We start from the raw sequence: 15,517 nt of genomic DNA on the forward strand, positions 1-15,517 counted from the left end.
CACTGAACCATGAGGATTCACCGCATCCAATGCATTCTATTGGTGACATTTGTCTTGCGGAGACTCGCGTCTCCACAAGAGAATTTCACATTCTTGCGATATGGAGAGACGCCCTGCATGTCTGTCTCCACTGCTGATCCGCGGGCATCTGTGGGCACATAGTGGACATGGGATTTCTTGAAATCCCATCCACTATGCTGTCACATCTGGACGCTGCACAAGTACGTATCGTCCAACCTGCAGCATTTACTGATCTTCCGCACATACCCTTAGAGGTCGGATAGCGAGGAAAGTCCTTTCCACCTTTGCTACGTGATCTCTGGATACAGACGGTGTTGTCATAACAGCTCAAGACTACTTTCCTATTCCGAAAACAAAACTAAAGAAAAAGTGTAGCCTTATTTAGTAATGCTGTGTCCACAACAGTCAGATCTTTTATATCTTTTGGAGTCTAAAATGATTTTAGCCATATTGCCAGTGTATTAAAACTATAAAACCACCAAAGTTACCATTTTTCAGTTTTAGTATTATGTTTTGCTTATATAGCGCCATCATATTCCTCAGTGCCTTAGACATTATCATCACTGTCCCCACTGAGCCTCACAATCTAGATTCCCTATCAGTATTCTTTGGGAGGAAACCAGAGAACCCTGAGGAAACTCACCAAACATGGGGAGAACATACAGGCTCCTTATAGATGTTGTCCTTGGTGGGATTTGAACCCAGGATCCCAGCATTTCAAAGCAACAGTGCTGCCCATACCTTACTTCACCCTAAATATATGCCTTTACACTGATAGGTCCATCCAAAAGTGAAAAAAAAATTCAATTTTTCCTTTTTTTTAAATAACTGTACACATTTGTGATCATGCTGACCTCCAGAATAAAATCTCCTGTTAATATTGAAAAAAAATTCAGAATGACAATGACAGAATGAAGGTTTTTTTCACCATTTTACCCAATTTCAATTTTTATTTGTTCCAGTTTTTAGTACTTTCTAAGGTTATGTTAATGCGGCCATTAAAAACTACAGCTTGTTCTGCAAAAAATCAAGCCCACCTGTCGCTATATCAATCAATAAAAAGTTATGGCTCTTGAAAGATGCAGGAAAAAAATGAAACCGCAAAAATGAAAATTGATCGAGACAGAAATCTGTTAAAAATGACCTGGAACCAACTTTAAAGAGAGAGTCTTAGTAAAAGCTTATTCTTTGTCCCTGGTTCATCGATTTCGGAAATGTTCTTGTCGATCTTAATAAGGGGGTGAGGTGGAGTCAGAAGCGCCACTTCATGAATCTGGAGTCTCCAGCAAGTGATGTGTGTTGCCATGTGCCTCGCCCCAAATCTTACTCCAGTTGGTGACTACAGTAACACTTCTGGTGCAGGGGACGCCATAGCTCATAATGAATTTGACAAACTGTGGCGTCACTCCCCTGCCAGGCCTATGTCCTGCCCCAGCTCCAGCTATTTTCAGAGAAACTGTGATGAAGATGCCAATAGTCTCAAATTTTGCTCCACTACGAGTTCTGTGAATCTTTCAAGCAATTTAGGCTAGAATTCTGGCAAAATTGTTTTGATGAATCAGAGCCCATTTGTTGTACAGTTGATATATTATTCCTCTGGGTAATATATGAATAAATTGACTCATGGAAATTTCCAGGAGGAACAAGAGAGGGTAGATACACCACAAAATTCTATGGAAAACTTAATTGTATGTCATGGATATGACCAACTTTTTTATATTTCCATGATAAAGCAAAATAAAGGGGAGATACAAATAGGACTCCAACCTTAGCGCGGTGCTGAATTTACATGTCACGGTTGCTTTATTCCACGGACTTTACATATATCCCGTATTTCAACTCATGTCAAACTATTAAAAATGTGCAGAAGCAAAATATGTTGATTATAAATGGTGCCTGAAGTCATTTTGGTGGAGAAACGTCTACTTTACGGGCTTGATTCATAACCCCAAGCGAGTGCAGACTGACAGGTTTTCTAATGCTTTTGCCATAAGGTTCAGTCATGATGAACTTTTTTTTATTTTGGATGGTTTCCAATGTGGAGTCTGTCTGGTTCAAGAAAGATTAAATATATTTGGAAAAAGAGTAAAGAGGGAATTCTCTAAGACACCTTCCAGTCGTAAATAAGGCATAATCATTTGGAAAGAATACATAAAACATACATCTAAGACTACATACAGCCAGTGCAGCTAACATATTCTGCTTTTTTTATTATACGAATTTTGACCTGAGCCCAATATTAATAAATGATTAGTTCTATTACGAGTCATAGGATGCAGTCATGTAACTGGGAGACACGTAAAGATTTCAGCAGCTACAGAGCTTCTCCCAATAAATGTTATTGTCATAAAATGGAAGCCATAACTTTAATTATATTACTTGTCTGAAAAATACAATGCAGACATAACGCTGCAGAAAATTTCCGTCGTTTCATGTGTCCAAATTCCCAAACGAAATGTTTCAAAAATTTGTAAATAATTTTTTGCAAAATTTCTGAAATTCAACAACAAACTGAGCTGATGGATCTTTAATTGTTGCATTGTATTTAGTAGCCTGTAACTGCAGACTTCTGAATGTCCACAGTAAACTGCGCGCTGTTAGAATTCTCCAATGGTGCTGGCGAGAGCGGTCAGTAATGTGACCACACTTCTGGCCACATTCCGACTAGACGTGCGCTGCCTCACTCAGTTCAATTCTAAAGGGGGCTTTACACATAGCGATATCGCTAGCAATATCACTAAAGCGTCACCGATTTTGTGACGCAGCAGCGATATTGCTAGCGATATCGCTACATGTGATACTTACCTCTGACCGGCTCCCCCGTTGTCTGTCACTGATTGCGCGAGATCGGCCTGGTCCATTTCTCGTCGTCGGCTTCCTGCTGGCGCCGACGAGCGAGCCATGGATGCGGGCGGAAGATGGACATCCTCGTCACGTCTGAAAGGTAAGTGCGACCGCCGACCGCTGCTGCATCGCTAGTGAGATCTGCCTGTTTGTCAGCTCACTAGCGACCATTTAGCGATGCACCAGCGATCCTGACCGGGTCGTATAGTGGTCGGGATCACTGGTGCATCGCTAAATGTAAAGGGGCCTTAAGACATGACAAATCTAGGCAAATCCTTTAATATGCTCCTTCCCTGCACATATTGTATCATAAGATTGTTCTCGGCAGCACATGTTTAGACAGAACTATCCGCCGCCGAGAACAATGATATTTAAAGAGGTTGCCCACTACTTTATTACCTATCCTTAGGATAGGTTATCAGTGTCTGATCAGTGGGGGTGTGATCAGCTGTGCTCTGTGTCGACGGCCAGAACTTCTTAGTTACGGAGCTGCATAGCGCAGGGGGCAGACATATAGTACCCGGCCAGTAGATGGAGCTGTGTAACTCCGTGACTGAGCAAATCCAGCTGCCACCGACATCAAGAACAGTTGATCAATGGGAGTGCCAGGTGTTACACACCCACCAGCCAGACATTGATGACATATACTAAGGAAAGATCATCGATGCTAAAGTAGTGGACACCTCTTTAAGCAAGCTTATAACTTATTTCACTGAATGGATGAACATTTTGCTCATGCTCCGGGTGCTTGACAGCCTGTTTGGTGCAATTGTGTTTAGTGGCTCTGTTGGGGCTTAGATCTGAACCCCCACAAAACAGCACTCAGTGATATGCGTTGACGGGGCCGTGTGCCCGTTTTTACCATCAGTCATCAGTATGTGGTCCATGTCTGTTTTTACCATCACTTAACGTCAGTGGTTTTCACAGATTAATAAATAAATGGCAAAGCTTCTCCTATACTTTACAATGTTAATCACAGACTGTGTACTGTTACTATCTGTGTGATATGTGTTTTTTCTGGACCCATAGACTTGTATTAGCACTTTTCAAATGTTGTACTGTAAAAAAAAGTGTACATATCGCCGTGAAAAAACACAGATATATGAACTGTCCCATAGACCATAATGGTTACCTGTTATAGCCATGAAAAATACGGATAGAATTTGTACTTGTAACACTGACATCTGCATGAGGCCTTTGTCTGACTTACCAATAGGGGGCGTGACCACTTATAGTGCCTAGGGATGCAGAAATGCCAAATACGGCCCTTCTTCTATTAAAAAAAAATTCTACAGTTTCTTCATTCAGTGATGTGTTTATTATTTTGCAAGATCGTTAGAGGGGTTCCTCACATAGGAAAACTTTATCTGGAGGTTCCTTCATAATAATCTGTTTTTCCAAAAGTATCACAGGACAGTCCAGAGTGCTTAAAGTATTACTTTTAAATAATAATTTATAATAAATTTATACCTGTCATCCAATGTATAAAATCATATTTTCATAATATCATAGAATCGTAGCGTTGGAAGGGACCTCCTGGGCCATCTGGTCCAACCCCCTGCTCAAAGCAGGATTCGCTAAATCATCCCAGTCAGATGTCTGTCCAGCCTCTGTTTGAAGACTTCCATTGAAGGAGAACTCACCACTTCTCGTGGCAACCTGTTCCAGTCATTGATCACGCTAACTGTCAAAAAGTTTTTTCTAATATCTAATCTGTGTCTCCTCCCATTCAGTTTCATCCCATTGCTTCTAGTCTTTCCTTGTGCAAATGAGAATAAAGATGATCCTTCTACAATGCGACAGCCCTTTAGATATTTGTAGACAGCTATTAAGTCTCCTCTCAGTCTTCTCTTTTGCAAACTAAACATTCCCAAATCCTGCAACCTTTCCTCATAAGACAGGGTTTGCAGACCGGTCACCATTCAGGTCGCTCTTTTCTGAACTTGCTCCAGTTTGTTGATGTTTTTTTTAAAATGTGGTGCCCAAAACTGGACACAATATTCCAGATGAGGTCTGACCAAAGAGGAGTAGAGGGCAATAATGACTTCACGTGATCTAGACTGTATGCTTCTGTTATTACATCCTAGAATTGCATTTGCCTTTTTTGCTGCTGCATCACACTGTTGACTCATATTCAGTCTGTGATATATTAGTATACCCAAGTCTTTTTCACATGTGCTGTTGCTTAGCCCTATTCCTCCCATTCTGTATATGCTTTTTTCATTTTTATTGCCCAGATGTAGTACTTTGCATTTTTCCGTTAAAAACCATTCTGTTAGTTGCTGCCCACTGCTCCAATTTATTTATATCTTTTTGAATCCTCTCTCTTCTCTTGTATTAGCTATCCCTCCTAGCTTTGTGTCATCAGCAAATGTAATCAGTTTACCCTCAATTCCTTCATCTAAATCGTTGATAAAGATGATGAACAATACAGGGCCCAGGACAGAGCCCTGTGGTACCCCACTTGAGACATTCTTCCAACTGGATGTGCAGCCATTTATGACCACTCTTTGGGTCCGATCACTAAGCCAGTTATGAATCCACCTAACAGTTGCCTTGTCCATTCCATACTTTAGTCATTTTTTCAATAAGGATTGTATGAGACACTTTGTCAAATGCTTTGCTGAAGTCAAGATATACTATATCTACAGCATTTCCTTGATCCACCCAATCAGTGATTCCGTCATAGAAGGAAATTCAGTTAGGATGACTTATTAGTTACAAACCCATGCTGACTCTGTTTAATCACTTCATTCTTATCCAGGTACTGACATACATGTTGTTTAATAATTTGTTCAAAGATCTTTCCTGGTATAGAAGTCAGACTCACCGGCCTATAGTTGCCTGGGTCCACCTTCTTCCCCTTTTTGAAGATAGGAACAACATTTGCTCTTCTCCAGTCTTCTGGGACTTCTCCTGTTCTCCAAGAATTTTCAAAGATTAAAGAGAGGGGTTCAAAAATTTCTTCTGCTATCTCCTTCAGTACTCTGGGGTGTAATTCATCTGGACCTGGAGACTTGAATTCATTTAGGTTAGCTAAGTGTTTCCTCACTATCTTTCTGTTTATAGATATCCTGTATTCTTCTATTCCCTTAATAGGACAGTGAAGAACAGTTGATGTTACATTTCCTTTCTGAGAGAAAACAGATGCAAAAAAGGAATTTAAAAGTTCGGCCTTCTCAACATCCTGTCTTACCATTTCATCATTTTCATCCTGTAAAAATGCTATAGCATCTTTGACTTTTCTTTTACTTTTGACATATCGCCAAAATCCTTTATTATTGCTTTTGACATCTCTTGCAAGCCTCAATTCATTGTCAGCTTTAGATAATCTGATTTGTGCACTGCAGGTTCTGCAGACATCATTATATTCTTCTTTAGATATGCCTTCCTCTTTCCATTTTATAAACATTTCTTTCTTCCTTTTTAACATGTGCTTAAGTTCTGTGTTCATCCATCCTGGTTTCCTTAAATGCTTCCTATTCTTCCCTCTTTTCAGAATTGTTAACAATTGTGCTTTGAGAATTTCATTTTTCAAGATTTCCCATCTTTCCTGGACATTTTTGTCTTTAAGGATATAAGGATATCCAGCCATTGGATCCCTCCAATTCTCTTTCTGAATCCCTTAAAATCTGCCTTTCTGAAATCTAACCTTGAAGTCTGAGTCTTCACAGGTCTTCCTCCTCTAGTTATCCAAAATTCTAAAATAGCATGGTCGCTACCTCCTGGGGTCCCAGCCACTTTTACCTCCTCATCCATTTCCTCCCTGTTTATAAGAATTAGATCCAAGGTAGCAGTTCCCCTTGTTTTCTCCACTACCTTTTGGAAGATAAAGTTGTCAGCAAGAGAGGATAAGAATTTCCTTGACCTGTTAGTTTTGCCTGAGAGAGATTCCCAACAAATATCTGGATAGTTGAAATCTCCCATGACAACTATGTCATATTTTTTGGAGAACTTGGCCATTTGATGCATAAAGAGTTCATCCATATCTTCAGCTTGCACAGGCGGCCTGTAGTAAATGCCTACAATGGTGTCCTTTCCATTGTTCTGTCCTTGTATTCTTACCCAAACAGTTTCCACAGAACTCCCAGTCTCTGAAGCTTCAATCTCTGTGCAGATATACGCGTTTCTAACATACAATGCGACACCCCCTCCTCGTTTATCAAGTCTGTTTCTTGCAAATAAGTTGTATCCTTCTAGTCTTGTATTCCAATCATGTGTATTGTCCCACCAAGTTTCAGTGATTCCAATGACATCATATTTCTTTTCCTGCGTTAGTAGTTCCAATTCTCCTTGTTTGTTGCCCATGCTTTGTGCATTAGTATAGAAACATTTTAGTTTGTGATTGTTTTCTCTTTCTCCAATATTTTTATTATTTAGATTCTTTTGTCTTTGTTCTTCCTTTCCACTTCTAATAGCAGAGTTCTCAATAGCATCTGTCAGGTGTATGGCTTTTTCTGGTCTTTTGCTTCCCTTCCCACGTTGTTCTAGTTTAAAGCTCTCCTTACAAGTGTAGCAAGGCGACTTCCAAATACTTTTTTTCCAGTCTTCGTAAGGTGCACCCTATCTCTAGCAAGTAGTCCATCGTATAGGTAATTCACTCCGTGATCCAGAAATCCTTATCGTTTCTGACGGCACCATCGACGTAGCCAGTTGTTCACCTGCAGAATCTTATTCCACCTCCTTGTTCCATGGCCATCGACTGGGAGGATGGAAGAGAAGACCACCTGCGCTCCCAGTTCTTTCACTTTCTTGCCTAAGTTTTCAATAATATAATCTGAACAATTAATTAATCTGGCACCAAGACATGTAGCCATTACCTTTTATACGGAATATGTCTGTAGCAAGCTAAAGCAGTCCATCCCTTCTTGAATAATAGGTTGATCTCCCCAAAAGAGAAACCTGTTTCTGTTTTATCCCTTTTTACGCCCCCTGCTTCCTAAGTGTTTCCTATAGAAATTGTTCAGATTTTCTCAGGATCTACTATGAGTGCAATTTCCTAAAAAGAAAGGAGCTAAATCGCGCAGACACATGCGGAGGTTAGTGAGTGCTGTAGATGCAGCAATACATGGGGTCTGTTTTTGGGGGAAAAAGACTCTTTCTGAACATCAACCTATTTTAAAGAGGAATGAACTCGTTTTCTTTATGGGGCTTTTCCCCTATGTCAGTGGATCTCTGATTGATTAATGGAATATTATTAAGTATTAGTACTAGAAATTATTTCACTTGAGTATTTGGAACCTGGTAATCTCTGAATTTATTAATGATGTTTATTTTAAACATTCTGCAGTTTCCACATGGTAAAAAAAAAAACAGGAATAACTGCTGTGACCCAACATATCCCAATCACAAGCAATTATTACCTCCTAAGGTCATGGTAACCCAAGGCAAAACGAGCAGCTTATCCAAATCGGTTCACTTGTAAGAAAACATGAAATTGAAAGTTGCTGCCATTCCCTGTGTATATGTGATACTAACTACCGCACTACCGGATTTTGTCATTCACTCTGGTGTAGCAGTATGGAAAAAGAAACCTCAAATTACTCCTTTGACTATATATATTTTTTTCCGGACAGCTCACCTGGGATGTACACCTAGGCTAGATTTCATAAGATATTCTCTTAGGGACCATCTATCAAATTATACCAAATACCCAACTGGTCAAGAACAATTAGGATTCAGAACGTAACAATTGCTTAGGAGACTGAAGGATTGTTTCCGCAGTATGTAATGTAATCCTGCAGGAAAAGCCAAAATACTGAAAAAGATAGATCAACAGCTCCATGCAGGAGGGTGCTGACCATGGTGATCACGGGGTGCCACATTGTGAATAAGTGAAATCTTTGTATATTGTTATCTTTTTATTTATATTAATAAGTACAAAATAATGCAGACATATTATTTTTGATACATAATAACTTCACTGACATTTTTTACGTTTATGCAAGGAGATTCATTATCCTACATAACAAGAGATCATTTCCGCGTCAATAGCAATAAATATTTTTTACCATTTCAAAATTTTTTTTTTTCATTGTTCTTAAAGAAATAAAACCAAGAGATAATATTTTGATGGTTGGTGGCATTTATAGTTAGTAAAATCTTACAGGGAAGACTCTTGTTTAATATCTACGGGCCGGACAGATTCTAGCATAACGAATTATGGCATGAACACATTTAGATCCATTTTTTATTATTAAAAAATAAAGCAACTTTGCAATTAGTCTTCATTAAAATAACCATAAGTTTTAGGGAAACCTATGTGTCACCATGGTAACAGACTACAAACAAAGCCTAGTAGTCTGATCCTGCAGTCATACTACCGCCCATCTGTCCACTGCTTTTTGTGCTTTTTGTTAATATAATGTTACATTTGGTAAATTAGCAAGAAGATGGGGAGAAGTAGTAGGAAGTGTAATTGCAGCATCTGACCAAATTTTTCTTGTAGTCTGTCACCTTAGATTCACATAGGACAAACAGGATATATGGGCATTTTATCACATAATTTTTAAAGAGGTTGTCCAGCTTTAGGAAACAAGTCTGCAGTCACTCTACTTCTCTACGTGTCTCCAAATTTGTAAACTTTCACAGCGCACGTGCTGTGAGGATTCTCTGATGCTGGCATCAGGAGCGACTGGCACATGACCACAAGTATGTGATTTGCATAAATGAGGTCATGTGCTGACTAGATGGGCACAGACTCGCTCAATGCAAGTGTATGCAGTGAGGCCAGACAAGTCTAGTTGGAATGTGGCCGGAAGTGTGCAAATCGTCGGCACCGGAGAATAGAATGACTGCAGACTAGTATCCTAAAGTTGGACAACCCCTTAAGGAAAACCTCATTCACTGGTATTCTTTGAATCCTTGAGTCACGCACCTTCAAGCCAAAGGGGGTATCCTATCTCGTATGCTTATATCTGCAGAAAATGCCATTAATGTATAAGAAGGTTTTACTCGTTAAAGAAAAAAAAAAAAATTGTAAGTGAAAAAAATGCATTCATCTCTTTTAAGCAACAAATGCTAACTTTACCTAACCTTTTGCTAGGACAACAGAAGCGTATTTTATTCTTTCCCCCTTTTGATATGGACAGACTAAACTAGTGAAGCAGCTGCACTCTTCACTCTTGGTGGAAGCCCTTACGGTTGTAGTTCCTTAACAGTAGGTAATGTTTTATGATATGTGAGTTCTGGCAAAAACTCCAGTAGAAATAAGACATAAAATTCCATGCTGCTAAAGTGAATTTAGTCACGCTGTCCTGTACATAATGGCATTTGGAATGAAAAGTACCGTAATATTTTAAAATGTTTCAGAGCATTTCATTTTTCTTTGTTCAGACGGGTCAACTGGAGTGTGTTCGATGGATGGTTAGTGAAACAGAAGCCATTGCTGAGCTAAGTTGCTCGAAGGATCACCCAAGCCTTATCCATTATGCAGCCAGTTATGGTCAGGTGAGGAACTGGAATATTGGAATATGAAAATATCTCTCATTTGTATACATCGTATCATATTCATTATATCATTCTGCCTTCAAAAATATGTCAGCACCACATTAATGCCAAAGTGGAAAACATACAGACATTACTGGTTATCTCTGGTTTAAAGGAGTTTTTCCAGTGCTTTGATATTAATGGCCTATTTTTAGGACTTTTATTCTTTATACAGAGCTTGACCAGCACAACTCTGAACATTATGTAATCGCCATTCTTGGACCATTCACTTTCATGGGAGTTGAGCTGCAGTACCATAGTACGGCCACTACTACAGCGTCGGGAGCTCTGCTATTCTGGCTCTGTGCACCGTAGGTAGTCGGCCACCACTAGAGCTGCTAAAGCTCATTGCTGGAGGTGCAGGTGTCAGCCCTCACCAAACTGAAACTGACAACCCACCCTAACGAAAGGTCATCAATATGTGAAGCTCCCCCATACACTTCAGCTCGCTGGCGGCCAAACAATGATATATGTACTAGTGACATTACTGTACCAAGGTGCAATATTGTCACTGAATGCTTTAACTATGGGCAGGTACTATGTGTAGAAAATACATCATGCATTATTATACCTCTGACTTAGGGGTGGTTCACATTGCGTTATGGCAGTCCGTTTAATGGATTGCGTTACAAAGCGGCATTAACGCTATGTAACGGATGCGTTAACGCTCCCATAGACTGCCATAACGTAGCGCATCGCTAACGCATGTCATAATCGGCATGCGTTAGCGATGTGCCGTCATGCTGTGACGGACCCTCGGATGCGGTCTGCAGCATTCGAGGGTCCGTCACTGCTAGCGCAGATGGAGCATCTGCGCTAGCGCGATCGCAGAAATAAAAAAGGAGTAGCATTAGTCCACTTAACATGAGTTGAACGGACTGCTCTAACGCAATGTGAACCTAGCCTTAAGGATCAACGTTGACCAGGACATCTGAATAAATGCATGAATGTTACTGAAGTGTTAAAAATAATGAAGGAATGCAGTGTGGCGACTGTCAGTGAGATCCATTGTACATACAGTCATTACTTTACACAGCGTTCAAATTCTCCTGATGAGACTTAATTATTGCTCTAAGCTGCCGATTTGTATAAGTCTAACAGAATAATGGAAATCCCTCCTCCTTGTCGCAGTCTACATACCCAGCATTGACAGCTCAAATATCTCCCTGATCTACATTGCTTTAAAGGGCAATTTTTCAAAATGACTACACAAAATCCAAACTCTCAGCTGCGGGGTCAGATAAAAGTAATGATGGCTAGATGCTACATAATTTATTTTGTTGGTATTTTAATTAATTGATCTCATAGATGCATAAATATCCTTAGCTATGTACATCGAGACATATTATATGCTGGAGTATGGTTAGAACAGAAGCGCTCAATCTGGGAATAGCGCAAGAGAAGTGAGAAAGGGTGAGAGTGATGGTTGTGCTCACTTTGGATGGTTGTGTAAATATAATAAGCAGGTACTGGGATGCAGTAACACAAATGCTGCAGAGCAGGGATTAACTTTATTTAATTATCCAACAGCAGTAAGCTCCTAGCAGGGAGATAGCAGGGGAAAAGGGGTACAAAAACTAAACCGAATAACAGTTGTTAAACTAGAAAAATATTCAGGATTGAGAGTCCTCAGTAGTTGATACCTTTTAATGGCTAACTGAAAAGATGGTAACACATTGCAAGCTTTCGAGACTACTCAGGTCTCTTCATCAGGCTAGACTAACACAAAATCTGAAGTCACATATTTATGCACAATACAGCATAGAAAAAATGCAATAGATAAGACAAGTGACGTGAAGCAGAACTATCAATATGGGAGAGGGAGAAACATAAATATAAACATTGGACCAGTTCATAGATAAGGAGTCCGGATGTTTTATGGTCCTCTGATTGGGGTCCAGTTCTGTGTTGTGATGCCCCCACACGGTTTTAAAAGGAAATTCCTTAATTGATGTAAAAAGACATAAATCCATGCGACACATTCATTCCAGCACTGAGAGTGTCAAAGGTCGTCATAAATTTGTACTCCCAAACTCGTCTCTCTCTCTGAGAATTGAAGTTACCTTTCAATACCAGTAATTTCATATCCACGCTGCTGTGATCAGGGATACAGAAATGTTTTGCCACAGGTAGATCCATTCTTTTTTCTCTTATTGTGTGACGATGAGCATTCATCCTTGTTCTAAGCTTTTGCCCTGTCTCCCCCACATACAGACCCCCAGTTGGACATTTAGTACAAATAATTAAGTACACCACATTAGATGTAATGCAGCTGAAAGTACCTGCGATCTTGTAGTCCTGATGTGAGTTGGGGATCTTTATTTTGTCCGTGGTCATTATAAATGGACAGGTTTTACATTTTTTCTGGTTGCAAGGAAAGGTTCCTGCAGCTGTTGGAGAGGACAGGGAGCTTCTGACAATGATGCTTCTTAAATTTGGGGGCTGCCTAAAACACAGCAGTGGGGGGTCTGGAAAATTGGATTTCAATCGGGCATCTTTTTGTAGTAAAGGTTGTAATTTCCGTGCAGCTCCCCTTAGCACCTCCAGATTTGGGTTGTAGGTGACTACTAGAGGCACTCGGTTATTTTCTTCTTTAGCTTTGTAATTTAGCAGGTGATTCCTTGACAATCTGGTGGCTCTTGTAATTTGGTTTTCAATTGTTCTTGGATGGTAACCCTGATTCAAAAAGGTCTTTTTGAGGCGACCAAGGTGTTTGTCTCTATCCATGGGGTTGGAACACATACGATTGTATCTGATGGCTTGGCTATAGATAATAGAGTTCTTTATGTGTTTTGGATGGAAACTGTCCCATTTAAGGTATGTTGGACGGTCGATTGGCTTCTGATACAGGGATGTCTCTATTTCATTGTTTTTTAGCTTAATGATGGTGTCCAAAAAATTAATCTCAGTATTGGAGTAGTTGAGTGTTAAATTGATGGTGGGATGAAATTGATTAAACTGTTCGTGGAACGTCTTTAGCTGTTGCTCAGACTCCGTCCAGATGATTAAAATATCATCAATGAAACGGTAGTAGGCCAGGGGCCTGATGGGGCATGAGGACAAAAAGTCGCTTTCAAGCTTTGCCATGAAAAGATTTGCATACTGTGGAGCCATTTTACTTCCCATAGCTGTGCCAGTCTCCAGTAGATAGATCCTGTTGTCAAATTCAAAGTAATTGTGGGTGAGGATGAATTTTATAAGTTTCACCACAGCATCAGCATCAGTCCCTGTGTTTTCCATGAAGAATTTGCAGGCATTTAAACCATCTTGGTGTGGGATATTAGAGTACAAAGATTCCACATCCATGGTGGCCAAGATGGTTCCTTCTGGTAGAGGACCTATTGCTGCTAGTTTATTCAATAGGTCAGTTGTGTCCTGAATGTAGCTGGATGTATCCTTCACCAGTGGTTTAAGAATACCCTCTACCCATCCAGATACCTGCTCAGTGAGGGTGCCCACACATGAAATAATTGGTCTTCCTGGATTTCCAGATTTGTGGATTTTGGGAAGCATGTAGAATGTCCCTATTATTGGAGTCTCTGGTATCAGGTCATCGCCAGCTCTTAAGGACTGGTCAGGCAGACAAGAAACCAACTTGTTTAGCTCTTTGTAATAGTCCTGTGTAGGATCCGACTCCAATTTTCTATAGTAGCGTGTGTCCATAAGTTGCCTGTTTGCTTCCTTCATGTAGTCTGACGTATTCATCATGACTATTGCACCTCCCTTGTCAGCAGGTTTAATGATGATTTCTTTGTGGGTTTTTAAAGACTGTATGGCCTTTCTCTCCTGGGCACTGATGTTGGATGCTTGTCTCCTGTTAGTGTCTATGATTGTGGATTTTATCAAATGTCTGAAGGAGTCTATATATTTATCCAAATGAGGGTTGCGTCCAGGTGAAGGTGTCCAGTCTGACCTTTTCCTAGTTGTTACGATCCCTTTTCCTTCGGTCTGAGTGTTTTCTGAATCTTCTGTATCATTGAAATATTCCCTCAGGCGCAGTCTCCTGAAATACTGTTCCATATCACTGCAGAGTTCAGTTTTATCTAGGGCCTTAGTGGGACAAAATGAGAGTCCTCTAGAAAGCACGGCCAGTTCCACTTTGTTGGGTTTATAATCTGAGAGATTGATGACACAGTTAGATGCTTTTGTGTCTGGAGTGAAGTGGTTGTCCAAGTTGTCAGGTTTTGGATTTGTTTTGTATCTGTTTGTATAGAGTCCTGAATTGAGACGCAGTCTGTGCAGTTTCTTTTCCTTGTTATGAACCAGAAAGGTCGGTAGTTTGTTGTAGTATTGTTGTAATTTTTGCTCTGTGCTTTCTGTAAGTGTTTTCCTCAGAGTTTCAAATTGCCCCTGGACTTTACTCCTTATGCTGTAGCAGACATGTAAAAGGTGGTTCCTTAGTCTCTCAGAAGTCCTGTGACAAAGGTTTTGTGCATAATGGGTATTGTAGGTATGAAGAATTGGGTTTGTAATCCAGAGTCCTTTGGGAATTAGATTCTCCTTTTTGCATTTAGATAAGAAAAAAATGTCGCTGTCCATTTGTGCACGTTTCTTCAGAAGTGGTTTTAGTTCCATAAAGATGCGGTACATTCTGGTATCCTCCATTTTGATACAGGAAAGATGTATATCTTTGTACCGTGTTAGCCAGTAGATAGAAAAATATTCAGGATTGAGAGTCCTCAGTAGTTGATACCTTTTAATGGCTAACTGAAAAGATGGTAACACATTGCAAGCTTTCGAGACTACTCAGGTCTCTTCATCAGGCTAGACTAATACAAAATCTGAAGTCACATATTTATGCACAATACAGCATAGAAAAAATGCAATAGATAAGACAAGTGACGTGAAGCAGAACTATCAATATGGGAGAGGGAGAAACATAAATATAAACATTGGACCAGTTCATAGATAAGGAGTCCGGATGTTTTACTGTCCTCTGATTGGGGTCTAGTTCTGTGTTGTGATGCCCCCACACGGTTTTAAAAGGAAATTCCTTAATTGATGTAAAAAGACATAAATCCATGCGACACATTCATTCCAGCACTGAGAGTGTCAAAGGTCGTCATAAATTTGTACTCCCAAACTCGTTTCTCTCTCTGAGAATTGAAGTTATCTTTCAATACCAGTAATTTCATATCCACGCTGCTGTGATCAGGGATACAGA

At 40.0% G+C, this 15,517-nt stretch overlaps 1 protein-coding gene across 3 annotated transcripts in view; it reads left to right on the plus strand.

Moving 5' to 3' along the window:
• The window catches only part of SNCAIP (synuclein alpha interacting protein), a 320,769-nt gene that overhangs the window by 269,170 nt on the left and 36,082 nt on the right, over positions 1-15,517 (plus strand). For all 3 annotated transcript variants that reach the window (XM_073556172.1, XM_073556094.1, XM_073556231.1), the window contains one exon: positions 10,201-10,314. In XM_073556172.1, coding sequence (XP_073412273.1) covers positions 10,201-10,314 — 114 coding nt within the window. The remainder of the gene's footprint in view (positions 1-10,200; positions 10,315-15,517) is intronic.

This window comes from Dendrobates tinctorius, unplaced genomic scaffold, assembly GCF_039654945.1.
Source record: "Dendrobates tinctorius isolate UK_male_01 unplaced genomic scaffold, ASM3965494v1 ptg000003l, whole genome shotgun sequence".
NCBI lineage: Eukaryota > Metazoa > Chordata > Amphibia > Anura > Dendrobatidae > Dendrobates > Dendrobates tinctorius.